Source organism: Scyliorhinus torazame, chromosome 21, assembly GCF_047496885.1.
Source record: "Scyliorhinus torazame isolate Kashiwa2021f chromosome 21, sScyTor2.1, whole genome shotgun sequence".
Lineage (NCBI taxonomy): Eukaryota > Metazoa > Chordata > Chondrichthyes > Carcharhiniformes > Scyliorhinidae > Scyliorhinus > Scyliorhinus torazame.
This window is the reverse complement of record NC_092727.1, coordinates 36,067,098-36,085,551: the sequence shown is the minus strand read 5'-3', so window position 1 is coordinate 36,085,551 and position 18,454 is coordinate 36,067,098. Positions and strand designations below refer to the sequence as shown.

General features: G+C 44.9%; 1 protein-coding gene across 3 annotated transcripts in view; it reads left to right on the top strand.

The window, feature by feature from the left end:
- The window catches only part of LOC140398254 (otoancorin-like), a 164,977-nt gene that overhangs the window by 23,358 nt on the left and 123,165 nt on the right, over positions 1 to 18,454 (top strand). For 2 of the 3 annotated variants that reach the window (XM_072486700.1, XM_072486699.1), the window contains exons 2-4: positions 8,876 to 8,980; positions 11,405 to 11,439; positions 17,730 to 17,896. In XM_072486700.1, the coding sequence (XP_072342801.1) occupies positions 8,917 to 8,980; positions 11,405 to 11,439; positions 17,730 to 17,896 (266 nt within the window). In that variant the 5' untranslated portion in view covers positions 8,876 to 8,916. Of the gene's footprint in view, positions 1 to 8,875; positions 8,981 to 11,404; positions 11,440 to 13,234; positions 13,794 to 17,729; positions 17,897 to 18,454 lie in introns of those variants that run through there. The other variant, XM_072486702.1, reaches the window with a different exon arrangement.

Here is an 18,454-nt window from a genome sequence, read left to right as displayed (position 1 = left end):
GCCCATCTTTTGCTAGTCCCGCCAGCGTAAATTGGAGTAGGTCCTTACCGGCGGGACCTGGCGGCGCAGGCGGCCTCCGGGGTTCTCGGGGGGGCTCGGGGGATCTGGCCCCGGGAGGTGGCCGCACGGTGGCCTGGCCCGCGATCGGGGCCCACCGATCCGCAGGCGGGCCTGTGCCGTGGGGGCACTCTATTCCTCCGCATCAGCCGCTGTGGTCCTCCGCGATGGCCGATGCGGAGACAAACCATCTCGCGCATGCGCCAGGATGACCACCAGCACGTGTTGGTGCTCCCGCGCATGCGCCAACTCGTGCCGGCCGGCAGAGCCCGTTCGCCGCCGGTTGGCGTGGCGCCAAGCCCCTTCTTCGCCGGCCGGCACCCCTGAAGGTGCAGAGGATTCCGCACCTTTGGGGCGGCCCGACGCCAGAGTGGTTCACGCCACTACTCGGCGCCGGGACCCCCCCCGCCCCGCCAGTTAGGGGAGAATCCAGCCCTACTGAGTGCAGGCCTCAGCATCTCTTTCGTAAAAGGGTAATCTTAAACACCAGGCCAACCTATACGCTGTAATCTATGGCAGTTCTAAAGTTACTTGTTGCTAGTTGAAAGCTGTGTCTAATTTAGCTGGTTCATTTAAAATATTGTTCAGCTTAATCTTCTCTGCAAAATTTACCAATCTATTCACTGGTTTTACGATTCGCTTTGAAGTGCCTTCTTTCCCATTGAAGCCAGCTCATGACACCATTAGGTGGGGGTGCACAGCGGGAAAAGAAAATCCCAACAGCTGGTGAATTCCGGCCTCCATCCCGCATTGTTTGACTTACTTGCGATTACCATTTAGTGTTTCCCAGTTTGCATTTGCATATTGAATTATTTTGCATTGATTCGAGTACCCAAATTGTGAGTATAATTGGAAAAATAAATATGGAAATTACTTATAACTCTACACTTCTTCCTGGTTCCTGCCACTCTGTATCATGAAATTATCTCCCTATCCTGTACCCATTATGAACTACCTTGCCACTGGGTACCTGTCTAAACATCACATGTGCTCTGAATCCCTTCTGTTTTTGAGCTTAATTAATAATCTTTATAATCATAGTTTGGAAGTCCACTATGGACAGCACAGTAAGATTCAGCCCAATTTTCACTTACGAAAATATACCAAGGTGATCGGACAAGCAGGATGGTCGCCTGCTGAATCTTGCTATTCGCCAAGTTGTTCGTCTAAAGATTCGACATCGGAAAGTTTGTAATCCTCTGAGCCATGCACAGATATTCCTTATGATTCATCATGTCAGATGTAGGTTCTTTACCCCAAGAGTAGTAGGGGCATGGAATGCACTGCCTGTGGAAGTAGTTGAGTCGGAAACATTAGGGACCTTCAAGCAGCTATTGAATAGGTACATGGATTACGGTAGAATGATATAGTGTAGATTAATTTACTCTTAAGGGCAGCACGGTAGCATTGTGGATAGCACAATTGCTTCACAGTTCCAGGGTCCCAGGTTCGATTCTGACTTGGGTCACTGTCTGTGCGGAGTCTGCACATTCTCCCCGTGTGTGCGTGGGTTTCCTCCGGGTGCTCCGGTTTCCTCCCACAGTCCAAAGATGTGCAGGTTAGGTGGATTGGCCATGATAAATTGCCCTTAGTGTCCAAAATTGCCCTTAGTGTTGGGTGGAGGTGTTGACCTTGGGTAGGGTGCTCTTTCCAAGAGCCGGTGCAGACTCAATGGGCCGAATGGCCTCCTTCTGCACTGTAAATTCTATGATAATCTATGATTAATCTAGGAAAAAGGTTCGGCACAACATCGTGGGCCTAAGGGCCTGTTCTGTGCTGTATTTTTCTATGTTCTATGTTCTATTTCATGTGTATCTGAAATTAGAATAATGAAGCTGTACTCTTCTGCATTGTCACCGTTTTTGAATCTTGACACCAAATTTACATGCTTTCAATCAACTGGTCATTCACTCCCTCAAAATGATTGTCAATATCTTGGAAAATTTTGTAATGAGATATAGGGCTAGATTTTATCATTTTCCTTTGGTGAGGGAGAGGAACAGAAAGTGAGTGGTCCGTTTGCCCCCGGCTGTTTCAGCTGAATCTAGCATCGAATGGCCAATTAGTGGTCATTTGGTAGGAAGTTGGCTCATTAGCGGTGCAAAGAGAGGCTCTCTGCCCATTCGGGATACTTGATGGGATGTCACATGATGGAGGGGTTATATGGTGAACAGAATCAGTCACAGCTAAACTTTGAAGGCCCCTGCTCTCCCAATCTCACCTTATTTTATATGGAAGGCTCAAAAAAAGTATAAAGACAATGCCATCTTTACCAGCAGACTCCTCTGATACATGCAGTCATGATCTCAGTGTCAGGTCTTTTCTTCCACCCTTGGACCATCTCGCCATAAAACACTCCTAAACATTTCCTGTTCAATGTCAGAAAAACACTGCTGGCAATAGGAACATAGGAACCGGAGTGGGTCATTCAGCCCTTCGAGCCTGTCCCGCCATTTAATGAAACCATGGCTGATCTGTGACCTACTCCATATACCTGACTTTGGTTCATCAAAAATCCATCTATCTCAGATTTAAAATTAACAACTGTGCTAACTTCAATTACTGGTTGTGGGAGAGAGTTCCAAACCATTGCCACCTTTGAGCGAAGAAGTGCTTCCTACCATCTCTCGTGAATGGTCTAGCCCTAATTGCCCCCTCGTTTTATCGGTGGAAATAGTTTATCTTTATCTACGCTGTCTTTCCTGTTTATATCTTGAAACCCCATAACCTTCTAAATTCTGGCAAAAACAGGTTTAATTTGAGTATCTCTCCTTGTAACTCAATTCCTGTAGTCCAGATATCATTTTTATAAACCTACGTTTCACTCCCTCCAAGACCAAAATATCCTTCCTTAGGTGTGGTGCCTAGAATTGCTCATATTCTCCAGGTTGGGTCTAACCAGGGTTTTGTATAGCTGCAGCATAACCCCTGCTATCACCCAGGTCATGGGAGCGATGATAAAGGAACAGTGAAACATTTTCAAGTCACAACATGTGCGTGATTTAAGAAGGATGATAAGCTTGATGATGTTTTTAAGGGATCTGAGAAACTAGTTTCAGCTTATTTACTGATGAATCAGATTAGTTTGGGAGACACTGGATTGATTTGATTCTGGGCAGCATTATTCAAAAGATAATGATTCTTTCTGAATTCCAATCACCAAACAAATTGTAATATGGAGTTGCTTTGACAATACTATTAATCTCCAATTTCCTAATTTATGTATGCTAAATGTGAACATGCAGTAATGTATTATTCATACCTATAAATTCAAAGTTAGGTCACATCCTTAGCTGGTAAGTATTTTGACAGCTCCTTGACAACTGGTAAACAGGACTCACTAGAAAAATGTTTTGTGGTGGAGTCTCGCAACTCATCATGGGACAATAATTTTTTCTCACACTGCTTTGTTTCGACTTCAGAAATTTTAGTTGCAAGGAATATTATTGTAACCAGAGAGAAAAATAAATGAGATGCATCAATGGGGTACAGAAGAGCTGTAACATTTAAATAAACAGCTACAATAACAAAGTATCAGCTGCGGGATTCTCTGCCGGCGGGATGCTCCATTTTGCCGGCGCCCGTTGGTTTCCCGACCGTGTGGGGCTGCCCCACAATGGGAAACCCCATTGACCGGCCGGCATGATGGAGAATCCCGCCGGTGGGACGAGGCAGAAATGTGGCACAGCGGGGCGGAGAATCCAACCCCAGATACCTTACCAGAATTGGAACTGCAGGATTGAACAATTCTTGTACTAGCAAGCAGACAAATGTTTTTCTCTTATCCTCTCTCTCTCTAATGTTAGGAAAGCAAAGATAGTTTAAGGGAATTAGATTTGCATCGGTAAACATCAGGGGCGGGATTCTCCGCAATCGGCGCGATGTCCGCCGACCGGTGCCAAAAACGGCGCAAATCAGTCCAGTCCGGCATCGCGCCGCCCCAAAGGTGCGGAATTCTCCGCATCTTGAAGGGCCGAGCCCTCACCTTGAGGAGCTAGGCCCGTGCCGGACAGATTTCCGTCCCGCCAGCTGGCGGGAAAGGCCTTTGGTGCCCCGCCAGCTGGCGCGGAAATGACTTTGCCGTGCGGCGCATGCGCGGGAGCGTCAGCGGCCGCTCACGGCATCCACGCGCATGCGCACTGGAGGGGGTTTCTTCTGCCTGCGCCATAGTGGAGACCATGGCGAAGGCGGAAGGAAAAGAGTGCCCCCACGGCACAGGCCCGCCCGCGGACCGGTGGGCCCCGATCGCGGGCCAGGCCACCGTGGGGGCACCCCCCGGGGCCAGATCGCCCCGCGCCCCCCCCCCCCCCCCAGGACCCCAGAGCCCGCCCGCGCCGCCTTGTCCCGCCGGTAAGAGAGGTGGTTTGATTCTCGCCGGCGGGACAGGCATTCCAGCAGTGGGACTTCGGCCCATCGCGGGCCGGAGAATCTCCGGGGGGGGGCCCGCCAACCGGCGCGGTGCGATTCCCACCCCCGCCGAATATCCAGTGCCGGAGAATTTGGCAACCGGTGGGGACGAGATTCACGCCAGCCCCCGGCGATTCTCCGACCCGGCGGGGGGTCGGAGAATCCCGCCCCTGAAATCAGGTATAATTTTAAGTGGGTTTAATTTAATGTCTCTGTGCCTGGAAAGGTAAAGCCTATCATCAGATTCATGCTGAACAAAGGTGTTTATATGTGCGGGGGTTGGTTAAGTTCCAACTGTGTTCTGTTGTACTGAGAGAGGGCTATGGTGTGAAGAGTAAATAAAAAGCATAAGCATGTGGGTGTTGATTAGCAACTGGGACCTTGTAAGTTAGAGAAGCTTTTAAGTTATAGTTTAGCTAATTTGATTGAATTTGAAGATAGACAGTGAGATAGAAGGCAACTCTCACAGCTCTTCTAGAAGCAGTTGGGTTAGAAGAATAGAGAGGGAGCATCTCTCCCAGCTTCGCTAGAAGAAAAAACATACTTTGGAGCAATGGTTAAGAAAACAAGTGCAGAGTTCTGAAGAGCAGCTGATTCAGGAAACTAGAAATATGAAGAGAAGTTCCCAAGAGTTCTGAGGTTAAAGGTACCAGAACAAAGCACCGTTCAGTAAAGACAGACAGAGCTCAGAAGAAAGCTGAGAGGCCAGAAAGATATGTGCAGTGATTCCCAGGTTTGTGAGATTTTACTACAGCTTGTAGAACATGAGTTGAAATAATTATGAAAATCTGTGTCTGGGTCTTGGAGTTTTTGTCAAAGAGGTTAAGGCAAAAGAAACCTAAAAGAAGGTGGTGTAAAATCCTGGACTGGATTTGCTGTTAAAAGTGGAGTGGAAGCTTTGTTTAATGGCATAATTTTGAAAATCTGGTCTGGATTTCAGGATGCAAATCCCTAAGAGAAAGCCTAATTATGAGAGAAGATTTTAAAGTGTGTTTTTGGGAGTGGAGTTTGGAAACTCCCACATGGCAACCAGCCCGGAGGATTCTGAGGAGACATCCATAAACATTCACTGAGGATTCAGAGTAGAGAGTGAATTTGCCAGCTGTCATCTTGTGTGCTTAAAAAGGACTTTGTGTTAATGAGACCATTGTAGATTAAGATGTACTGTGTAGGGCAGCACGGTGGCGCAGAGGGTTAGCCCTGCTGCCTCACGGCGCCAAGGTCCCAGGTTCGATCCGGGCTCTGAGTCACTGTCTGTGTGGAGTTTGCACATTCTCCCCGTGTTTGCGTGGGTTTCACCCCCACAACCCAAAGATGTGCAGAATAGGTGGATTGGCCACACTAAATTGCCCCTTAATTGGAAAAAAAATGAATTGGGAACTCTAAATTAAAAAAAAAAGATGTACTGTGTAATCTGTGTTAATCCTAAAACCTATATGTAGTTGTTAAGATAAGGGAGGAGGAAGTAAAAGCGTATTGTGTCATTATCCAATTTTTTTCACATTTAATAAATATTTTTTCCTTATTATTAAAACTAATTAGCGCTCCTGTGTTTCTGTTCCTCTACATTTTATATCAAAACATTAAAGTTACTGTCTTTTGAGCCAGGGTTCCATTTTGGGGTATTTCCATCCAGTTCTAAGGTCAACTGGGATCACAACACTGAGCGGGATTCTCCGGTTTCCCAGCCGCGTGTTTCTCAGCGGTGCGCTGTTCACTGGTGGCGGGATTTCCCATTGAAACCATCTCACGCCGCTGGGGAACCCATGGGCAGCGGGTGCACTCTCAGCAGGAAAAGTGAATCGCACCTGCCGGAGAATTCTATCTCCATGTCTCTCTCTCTTTCTTTCTCTCTCTCTGTGTCTCTCATGTCTGCACTTTGAAATAACGATAATAATACATCTTCCATAACACTACATACTGAAAGTCAAGTGTCGTCTTCAGGTGAAGTAGTTAGCGGGTGACTTACAAATAGAACATAGAACAATACAGCGCAGTACAGGCCCTTCGGTCCACGATGTTGCACCGAAACAAAAGCCATCTAACCTACACTATACCATTATCATCCATATGTTTATCCAATAAACTTTTAAATGCCCTCATTGGACCCAGATGTACAATTAAATGGGTTCTGTTCCAATTTTAAACATGTACATTCTGTCCTCATTTTTGCATTGGAGCAATTACAATCTGACCCAACCAGCAAGGGGGGGGGGCAGTTAAAATACTCTGATCCCCATGAGTTCCTAATAGCTCTGTCCCAATCCTTACTTTAACCGGGTCTTCAGATTCTCACATCCTTCCCTCCTCATTGCTGCCAGCACCATGGCTCAACTGAATTATTGCTGAAAAGATCATCTCAAAAGCTGTGGGACTTTGATTACATTCATGCAGAGTTTGAGGAGTTGAAAAGAGATGCAGGAACTGGGGAGCTACAATGTCACTCTGAGCAAGAGGGTCTAATCACCATGTGACACATTTAGTTAGTGTAACAAGCAACTGGAGTATTTTGCTCTTAATTTTAACTCTGTTTTAAGTAGTCCCAAATCGAGTAGTTTCATTATGAATTACTTTCAAAATTAAGTACTGCCTCTCCCGTTATGAAATAGTTGGGAACGAGATGCAAAAGTTATTTTTTTTAACCATCTGCATAGATATTCCTCCTCATCTCTATCAGAAACAAATATATATTTTGTAGCTTTACATGGGCGGCATAGTGGTTAGCACTGCTGCCTCACAGCACATGGGGACCAGAGTTCAATTCCGGCTTTGGATTATTGTCTGTGTGGAATTTGCACATTCTGCCCGTGCCTGAGTGGGTTTCCTCCGGGTGCTCCAGTTTCGTCCCACAGTCCGAAGATGCACAGGTTTGGCGGATTGGCCATGCTAAATTGCCCCTTCGTGTCCAAAAATGTGCAGGTTAGGTGGGGTCACAGGGATAGGGTGGGGGAGTGGGTCTAGGTAGGGTCCTCTGTTGGAAGGTCAGTGCAGACTCGACGGGCCAAATGGCCTGCTTTCATAGAATTTCATAGAATTTGCAGTGCAGATGGAGGCCATTCTGCACCGGCTCTTGGAAAGAACACCCCACCCAAGCCCACACCCACACCTCCACCCTATCCCCAAAACCCAGTAACCCCACCCAACACTAAGGGCAATTTTGGACACTAAGGGCAATTTAGCATGGCCAATCCACCTAACCTGCAAATCTTTGGACTGTGGGAGGAAACCGGAGCACCCGGAGGAAACCCACGCACACACGGGGAGAACGTGCAGACTTCGCACAGGCAGTGACCCAAGCCGGGAATCAATCCTGGGACCCTGGAGCTGTGAAGCAATTGTTCTAACCACTGTGCTTCCGCACTGTGGGGATGTATGGTTTAATTTAAAGCAATCAGGAAAATCAAACATTATTCTCATTGTTTTTTTGCCACATTGTGGAAGATTTATTTATATTGTGTTTTGTTTATTTCATGCTTAAGCTATGTATTGGTGGTGAAAAGCCTGGATTGAGAATGCGTCGACTGATATTTCAGACACTTAAATGGGAATCTTCTGTCAACATAAACAGATTTGATTTAAGTAGTGATTTCCAGGAATATATCTACAACTTATAATGGGGTATTCCTATAATCTCCAATGTAAGTGTGGATATAGGATTTTATAATAGAACAAAAATTCAGCAAAAAGAAATTAACAAAAATGTGGCAACAGAAATTCAGGTTTTGTGGACATTAGGGCCTGGATTTTCAGACTTCCATCCCGAACGGAATGAAGGTATTGGATTTGACAATGGCAGGCAGGACACAATTCAGGGATTTCTGCCCCCATTGTTTTGGCTTCAGGACAAGGCTGCAGGCATCAAGCCCACATACAGTACGCCTGGGCCTTGCATGCTCCATTGCAGGGGCGGATGTGCGCCCACACAGACACACACACTTACACACACACGCACTATTTTCATGGATTTGGGGCTGTTTTGTTGGGGGATGGTGTTTGTGGCACCCAAGAGGAGTTGGGAACTTGGGGAAGTTTGCTTTGGGGTCAAGAGCCTTTTTGAGAGGCAGGTTTAGAATGTCTTGCCAAATTCAACTGTCATCATTAGATGCTGTAAGTTAAATATGTTTTAATACTGTGATTGATCAAAAGGCCACATCATTAAAAGGTAGGTGACCATTAAATTGAACAGAATTTTAGAGACACTATGTAATTAATTTGATTATTAATAATCTCGAATATATCAAGTAAGCCAATTGATGTTAAATTCTACTTCAGACCTCTGTGCTTTTAGTTTCTGGTAATAATGGTTCATTCTTCAAAAGTAATTTTCAGCATTTTGCACGTAGTAATGAACAATAAAATTCTTCACCACACATTAACCAATAACTTTTTTTTTCATTTCTATTTATTAAAGGTTTCACTGCTGACATCAGAGAACATTCAAACAGAGTAAAAATGGGATGCATGTTCCAAGTCGTCATTTTCATTCCCTGCTTGTGCTTGATTGGTCAGACGGCAGGTAAACTCATAATAGGCAATTAATCTGCTCACAGAGTCTTGAGGATTATTGTGTATCTAAGTGCTAACAAATTGTAATTATGTTGATGATTTGTGCAGCTAAATTTTCCAATCTCGGAACCAATCTATCTTATCACTGCATCCTCGAATCTCCGTTTTAACAAGATCAAGTTCGACAGCTGGGGAATTTAAATTTAATCAATTAAATAACATCTGAAATTAAAATAGAGCATCATTAATGGTGGCCAACAAAAATACTAGTATGTCATAAAAAAAACTATCTGGTCACTCATGTACACCAGGAGAGGGAATCAGCCATCATACCCAGCCTGACTTATATTTGACTCCAGGCCTACAACAATGCAGTTGGCTCTTCACTGCTCTCTGAAATGGCCCAATCTTTCAGTTTTATTCAAGAAGGCACCTCACCAGCACATTCTCAAGGGCAGTCATGAATAGACAATAAATGATGGCTTTACCATTGACGTCCACAATCCATCAAATAATAAGAAAAATACCTTTTTGGTACTTTTTAAGCACTTTGAAATATGGAAAAAGTTACAAAGAAACTGACTAGTTCGTATAATTGAACCCAGTGAATGGTTTTATTCAGTTTTTGAAATAATTTCCAGTTATTTGAAATCTGCTTACTCACAGGTTGAGGACGAGAAACTGACCAAAATATTTATTTTTATGATAAACCCATTTTTAGCAATATTAACAAAATGGCACCGGATCAACACTTTAACACTGACAAAGATTTTTTTAAATGCAAGAGTAAACAAAAATTGCATTCCAAAACACTTGCCCTGGCTCATGGAAGAGTTTAGGTTTGACAACACGCAAATAAATGTGTGCCGAATGTTTCATGTGCTTTAAATTCCTTGATTATTTGCATTGACTGAACCACGTTTGGGCAAATTGTTCAGACCAAACCTACACAAACTTTACCCCTTTGTGTTCTTATTTATGTTCATCTCAAAACCTTCTGCACTGAAAGTGATTCCATTGCCAGTGGCTCTCTGAGTTTTCTGTGACCACCTTATTCAGATAGAATGCAAACACATCCAGGTTCAGTCCTGTGACTGTGCTCATTCAACTAGCTGGCCTAGGTTCAGGCAATGAAAATCATCATTGGCTTCCCAAAAGGATTGCTCTCCTGCAAACCTTGCTCCAAGTGGGCCAATATGATTCTTCGATGAGAACAGGATCCAACTTGTATTTGATGACTCTGGCAATCTTACAGTTCGGTCGAACATGATATGTTGAGGCTCAAAATTCTGCAAGGTATGGGGAGGGCAATTGCTGTCCGTGGAATCAGATCGTAGGGAGGAGTCAACCCTTAAGAGACGAGGGAAGGGATGTAATTTCTCAGAAAATTGAAAATATTTGCAGAAAGCTTTCAATAAGCTGGCCAGGAGGTAGTTACTTGTATAGCTACCTTGTTAGATATGTAATCCATCCATTAAAAAGAAATGCAGGCAAACTGAAATGTCAAATTAACCTGGAAATATCCTGAACCAGATAGAGGTTTAAAAATGCAAAGTATCAAGGATACAATGTCCTGTGGGTTCTCCAGTTGAGCGTTATCACTTTAGCAGAAAGTCTATTCGGGGTTTCTGTCATCTTCCACTAATTTTATGGCAGATAATCGGAAATGCTAAGGAAATTCTGGCAAAACCTTTTATTTTTGAAATTTTATTAACATTTGGTGGGATTTTCCAGCCACCCCGTGCTGTGTTTTCTGGTGTCAGATGTGGCTCCCTTGTGGCCATTGGCAAGATTTCCGTTCCTGCCGAAGCTTACAGCATTCTTGACGGCTCCTCTGTCTTGCCATGGGGTTTCCTGCTGGCGAATAAGGCCAGAAAATCCTGCCCATTGTCTTTATGTCAGCAGAATGTGGTGAGATGGCATTGCATTGGAGTAACACTGTGACATCAGGCAAAAACTTTAAACAATGGATGACTGAAGGAAGCTGAAGTGAAATGACCCTGGCTCTGATGGGTCTCCATGGTTCAGGTTCAACCTGTGCGGTAGTAAAGTTTATGAGACCTGAAGAGCTCTGGGCTGATTTATTTTCCCCTCTTTTTTAACTGTTTGAAGGAGATCTGTTTTTATTCTGGTAGATGTTATCATCAGCATCTGATTTTTTGAGCTGGAGCGCAGCTAGCTAGAATAATACACAAACTTCAGCCCACTTCTCAGATTGCATTTATCATCCATCAAGCTGCCACAGAATTTAAATAATACACTGTTATTTAACCTGTAGATAAGGAGATTAAAGAATCTCAGATCTTTTCAACATGAAACTCAGCAGGCAATTTTTCATCTGTTTGTTCATGACAAATACATCAATGGATAACATGAATCGCATTAAATTTATTTACGGATTTATTAACATTTGCTTTTTGTTTGACATTCAAAGGGAAGCCTGGAAGAAATGATAAACACTCAAACAAGGTAAGACACTGCACTATATATTTATACAGTGAAAGGGAGTTTGAAGGGAAACAGCACAGACGTTTGATCACATGCAGCCCATTTTGCCAACTCCCTCGAGAGGAGATTTCTTAATTTTACTGGTGCCAGTTGGATCTCTGAATAATAAATAAAAAATCCACTTGATTATTATCAATACTGGACGTCTCTGTAATATTTCACAAACATCCAAAACTGAGAGGGATTCCAGAAGCAATCTAGCTCAGTGACAGCTGGCCAGAGATGAACTCACTTAAAAACAGCACGCGAGGAGGTCTTTTCCAATAGGAAGTCTCCTGTCCTCAGAAGATAATTCCATTATATTCTCCCATTCCCTGCTCCAATGGTATCTCTTTTCCCTGCTCCTTCTGAAAGTACTGACTGCATGGGTGGGATTTTCTGGTCACGATGGTCTATCAAATTTTCCATCACATCCACGCTGATTCCCGTGGCAGGCGGCACTTGAAGGTCTACCCACATATGTTTGCACAAGCTCTCAGAATGTCATTATTCTTCATGCGTCAACTTTCACAGTGTTGATAAACTATTCATTCTTGAGATATGGCTCAATTGTATCCTGACCAGACATTCACACACAGAGGATTTACAAGAGGCTCAATGCAGGAGTAGGGACCCTGACTGATATAGTTCCTTGCCCTAACCCAGGGTCACAATAAACAGCTGCAGCATTCCTGCTACTACCTTGGCTAAGATCAGCATCGACAAGGGATCAATCCTGGTGCCCACCTCAATGTTATGACTAATCCTCTCATCTATTAATCCATCCAGGCACCTCCAAACCACTAGTTTTTAATCACATTTGGCAACTTCAACACAAACAAACATCTCACAGCATTTCATGGGGCATAATTAAGAAAATCGATGTTGAACTCGGAATGTTAGATGAGGCGACCAAAGGCTAGGTCAAAGAAGTGAAGTTTAAGGAGCATCTTAAAAGGGGAGAAACGTGGAGCGATAAGATTTAGGGAACGGCTGAGTGCGTGGATTAGGTAGATGAAGCAATGATAAAGTAAAAGTTAAGAGTATGTATGAGGGTGCTAATATATTGTCAATTACATTGTTACGGTTAAGAGATACAGATTATGGGTATTAATTGTCTTTAAGCACATATAATCAGGGTATAGCTGGTGCACTGGGGAATGGGAGTACTGTGAGATTGAACAAGTCGATCAACTTGCTCAATAAAGGAAAGCTTGGCGTCTTGGTTTTGCCTTCAGCTTGGATCATAGTATAGAAGAAGCCTGAACAATTTGGGAGGGGAGTCATTCAGCAGAAGGAGGCCATATCCATAGCGAGCAGAGAGAGACTATTAAAGGAGTTAAACAGAAGGATTAGAATTTTAATTATAGGCTTTGGGGGATTGTGCGCGGGATTCTCTAATAATGGGGCTATGTCCCCAGGCCGACGTGAAAACCGACACCAACCACTCCGACGTCAACGGCCCCCGAAAGTGAGGAATTCTCACCTTCCTAGGGGGCTAGGTTGGTGCCGGAGTGGTCCCCGCAGCTCCATCCGGCGTGGAACTGCCCGCGCGAGTTCGCCGATGTGCGGAATGGCTGGCGTGATTTCACACATGCGCGGAACGGCCGGCGTATTTCCGTGCATGTGCGGAATGGCCGCCGGATTTCCGTGCATGCGCGGGGGTTCCCTTCTCCGCGCCGGCCCACGGGCAATATGGCGGAGCCCTATAGGTGCCTGGCGCAGAGTAAAGTAGGCCCCCACGGAACCAGCCTGCCCATCGATCGGTATGCCCCGATCGCAGGCCAGGCCACCGTGAGGGCCCCCCCTGGGGTCGGTATCCCCCACCCTCCCATCCAGGACGGCCCCCGCACACTCACCTTCCAGGTCCCGCCGTGTGGGGGGTAATTAATCCACGCCGGCGGGACTCTGCCAAACCCGTCGGCTACGCGGCCCATCGGGGCCCGGAGAACTGCCGGGGGGCTGCTAGCAACGGCCCCCGATTGGCGCGGTGCCGATCCCGTGGGTGCCCGAAAGACGGCGCCGGAGAATGGGGAAGCTGGAGAATCCCGGCCTCTGATTCAATGTAGAAAAGCAGGAGCAGAGTTAATAGCTGAGTGAGTGGGTCTGGGAATTTGAATGAGCTCGTATTTGTGGTCAGTGAGAGATGGAAAGTGGGCCAGAAGATCACTGAAATTGTCTGGTCTGGTGGTAATAACAGTAGAAATAAAGATTTCAGCAGCAATGCACTCAGGACTAGATGGAGGTGGCTGATCATGGATGCAGAAGATGTGGTGCCAGGAGCTCACAGAATTGGACAGAATGCTAAGGCCATGGACAATCTCATTCGGATTGAGGTAATGGCTGGGGTGGGGAGGGCAAGGGAGAAACACAAAACATTGAATCAATAGCACGAGGCTTTAAGAGAATTCATGCAAAGGAAGAGGCAATGTGACAATGACCAAAGACAATGCATTCGACCTTTCCAATGTCCCAATGCCTTTCAGGGGGAGGTTTCAGACCAAAGATGTGTTCCTTAGTAATGAACTCCTTTAATTAGTTGTTAACCTGTGAAATAAAAGGCAAGACATACAGTTAAAATAAGACCATAAGACATAGAAGCAGAATGAGGCCAATCGGCCCATCGAGTCTGCTCTGCCATTCACTCATGGCTGATATTTTTCTCATCTCCATTCTCCTACCTTCTCCCCATAACCCCTGATCCCCGTATTAATCAAGAAGCTGTCTATCTCTGTCTTCAAGACATTCGACGATTTTGCCCCCAAAGCCTTCTGCGGCAAAGAGTTCCACAGATTCACCACCCACTGGCTGAAGAAATTCCTCCTCATCTATGTTTTAAAGGATTGTCTGTTTAGTATGAGATTGTGTCCTCTGATTCTAGCTTTTCCTGCAAAACGACAATAGAAGGCCACGGTTAATACTTTAAGAGTTAATCATTGATGTAATCTAGAACTGCCTATATTTTATTCACGGTCTTGCGTTTTATTTGTCTGATGGCGTTGATCATAATGTAATGATTACAGTGTTGTAACAGTGAATGCTTACTTTGTAATTATAGTGTTTATAAAGTTGGGAAAACTGCCAGCATGCTGAATAAGATAATACTAGCTTGCAATTCAAATCATCAAAGGATTTGTGAATATGAGTTGAAGCCTTGTGTATAAACAATATATAGCTCCATAAGTAACTGAAACAAATGTATTTTATGAAAAGAAATTCAGAAATGTACATGGGAAACTAGTTTTCAGGCTAGATTTATATAAGGTTATATAGAGTCGCATTTCAGTGACTTGTTTCTCTAGAAATGTGAATGTTCGTCATGCTTTACTTCAGATGATGGAATTAAATTTTCAAAAGCCAGTTCCCCGATCACTGTGTTGGGAAGTACACTCCCTCAACTGTGTGCAGGCCAGGGAAAAGATGTCCTTTTCCACTAACTAAAATCATTAACATCTTCGTTATATATGGGTTTCTGTATCCACTCTGACTAGCGCTCTGAGGAAACTCTCCTGCCAGGAAGATACCCTGTTCACTTCGTAGTCTGCACAAAGTCTGCGAGGCTGAGGATTGGATATTCAGCCGGAGTTCATCTTCTGGCCATTTAAATGAATTCCAGGGATAACAGGATGAGAAGAAGGCTTGGTTGCAATGTTTTTTAAAAAAAAAAATGTAGAGTACGCAATTCATTTTTTCCAATTAAGGGGCAATTTAGCATGGCCAATTCACCTACCCTGCACATCTTTTTGGGTTGTGAGGATGAGACCCACGCAGACACGGGGAGAAGGTACAAATTCCAAAGAGACAGTGACCCAGGGCTGGGATCGAACCTGGGACTTCGGCACCATGAGGCTGCAGTACTAACCACTGTGTCACCGTGCTGCCCAATTGGTTGGAATGTTAAAGTGTCCCACGGACACTCAGTGCAGACTCCTTCATTTTTTGAGATAAAGTGCGGTGGTGGGTTGCTCCAGTGGCACCTTTGCTGCTGGCCATAATGGTGCAATCCCACGACAGAGTTTGGAGCCTCATTAAGTTTGCACTGTTGAATTCCCCTCCAAATCTCCTGTTGGGTCAGCAACTGATTCGTCTGCCCACCATCAGCTGGTGACTTTGAAGGCCCCAATGCCATATTTAAACACCAGTCCAGCAAATCTATTAAACTCTCTCCAGCCCACGTGTCTTCAACAGATTGTGCAGGATGTCAGCAACCCAGAGTGAATAAGCTAGTGGCCTCAAGAAGAAATCTGTTCTTCGAATCAACCACCCTACCCCCGAGCCTATCATCAGCAAGGCGCACATGCACTGCTTGGGCCTCTGCCCACCCCTTCCGGAGACTTTTGTGCATCCCATTCCAGTAAACAATGCGGTATCTCTTTGATCCCCTTATCAGTGAGTATTTAGGTGGGGCTGACTATGTGAGACCTGGGGCTGCTGCTCTGTGCTGAGCGAAGGGCTGTGATGAGGCAAGGTGAAGCAGCCTTCCAGCCATACCAGAAAAGTATCTGCTTTTCAGAAAGCAGCGTTTGGTTTTGAATTTTATTGAATTTCCACAGTCGAGTGGAATTAAGGAGTGAGAGATTGTGTGGCATGCCTCACTAAAGCAGCAGTAGCTTTGCCTTGGGGTTAATATTACTGAATTCATATAGTTAAACATCCAGAAGAAACTTGAATGAAATAAAAATTGCTTATTGTCACAAGTAGGCTTCAAATGAAGTTACTGTGAAAAGCCCCTAGTCGCCACATTCCGGCACCTGTTTGGGGAGGCTGGTATGGGAATTGAACCGTGCTGCTGGCCTGCCTTGGTCTGCTTTAAAAGCCACCGATTTAGCCCGGTGTGCTAAACCAGCCCCAGGATTCAAGTAAACATCAATCAGGCAACAACCCCTTATAAAAGCAAATTACTGCAAATGTTGGAATCTGAAACAAAAATAGAAAATACCTTGAGCGAAATTCTCCATCCCGCCGCGCCACATTTCTGCCCCGACCCGCCGGCGGGATGCTCCGTTACACCGGCCGGTCAATGGGGTTTCCCATTGTGGAGCAGCCCCACGCCATCGGGAAACCCCTGGGCGCCGGCAAAACGGAGACTCCCGCCGGCGGAGAATGACGCCCCTAAACTTTGACAAAGAGTCATCCAGACTCGAAATGTTAGCTCCGTTCTCTCTCCACAAATGCTATCAGACCTGTCATCATATTCAGGTGAACATCACAGCACATACATACACACATAATGATGGACAGATCAACGGACCAATCAACACACAAAACACGACTGCCAATCACAGACAAGAGCATACACAGTACAAAGCAGGGAACACGACACTTCCTGGGGACTCGAGCAGGAGAGGGCTCAGGGCACAGACCTCATTGCCAGCCACTCAGAGGTTCACCATGTGCTGAATACCAGAGTTTAATATTTTAATAGTTCATTGAAATAAAACTGCGTTGTACCATTCGCAACCGTGTTGGTGCGTCTGTGTATTAGAGTACCCAACACTTCAAGACCTGCTGAAATTGCCCAATATTTTCAATTTTTGTTTCAGATTCCAACATTTGCAGTAATTTGCTTTTATAAGGGGTTGTTGCCTGATTGATGTTTACTTGAATCTGATCATAGAATCATAGAATCATAAAATCATAGAATTTGCAGTGCAGAAGGGGGCCTTTTGGCCCATCGAGTCTGCACCAGCCCTTGGAAAGAGCACCCCGCTTAAGCCCACACCTCCAGCCTACCCCTATAACCCATCAACTCCACCCAACCTTTTTGGACGCTAAGGGCAATTTAGCGTGGCCAATGCACCTAACCTGTACATCTTTGGACTGTGGGAGGAAACTGGAGCACTTGGTGGAAACCCACGCAGACACGGGGAGAATGTGCTGACTCTGCACAGACAGTGACCTAAGTCGGGAGTCAAACCTGGAGCCCTGGAGCTGAGGAGCAACTGTGCTAACCACTGTGCTGCTGTGCTGATCAATTAGGGTATCTTTTGGGGGCAATGTTTTGCAAGATAAATTTTGAGTATGTAAATGTAATCTGTGTGCTTATGTTCTATCCTTTATTAATAAATGTTTTCATTTCATGTTTTAAATCCCAAAAGTGGTTCTGGAATTTGTGGCTTCTGAATTTGGTTGACTTATATTCTCGTTGTCAAATAATGAAAAGTTGTGATACATGGGCCACATTTCCCATTGAGATTTGGTTTGTGCGGCAATTAACTCCTTCCAGATCATAACGCAGGATTATTAAATGGTTTGCATATTGTAAATTGCAGGGAGCAGGAAGATGTCAAGAATGGGAAAATGACCTAAAGAACAACCTCAGTGCTCCAGGAAATATCACTGATTACCTTAAAGATTTTAACGAGGCTATTGGCGATCTGAGTCCAGGCTGTATCAAGTCATTCAGTCTTAATGTTACTCATTACAATTTGGTGGAACTGTAAGTGAAGCAGGCCTCTCTATGTTGAAATAAATCAGTATTCTCATGTAAATATTTTAAAAATGTTTTAATATACTCCTATATTTCCTTTTCTGAAGTTCCCTAAAACCATGCATCATCCCGAACCAAAAGATAGGCTGGGGCCAACTGCTACTCCTGAATCGTAAAAGTAAAGTCACCATAGGCTGCTTTCCCCTTTGAAGGGGAGCGTTGACTGGTGGTGATTTAACCTGAGGATCACCACACCTCAGGCGAGGGGCAAGGTCGAGAAGGTGGGGCCTTCAGGAATAACCTCAGCTGGTACGGGAATTGAACCCATGCCTTGCTTTTTATTACAAACCAGCTGTGCAGCCACCTGAGGTAAACTGGCCCTGGAATCATTCTCAACTCCGTGCACATTTGGAAAATCAAATCCTCTTGTGATTTTCATGTTTCCTATCATCAACCTTCTTGAATTTGTGGACTGCAATTTGAAACCTATCTGTTCTGGGGAAGCTGCTACTGTCATGAGAATGTCGCTTTAAGAAATGTTTAGCTGCTCATGTTACTGCAGTGGTG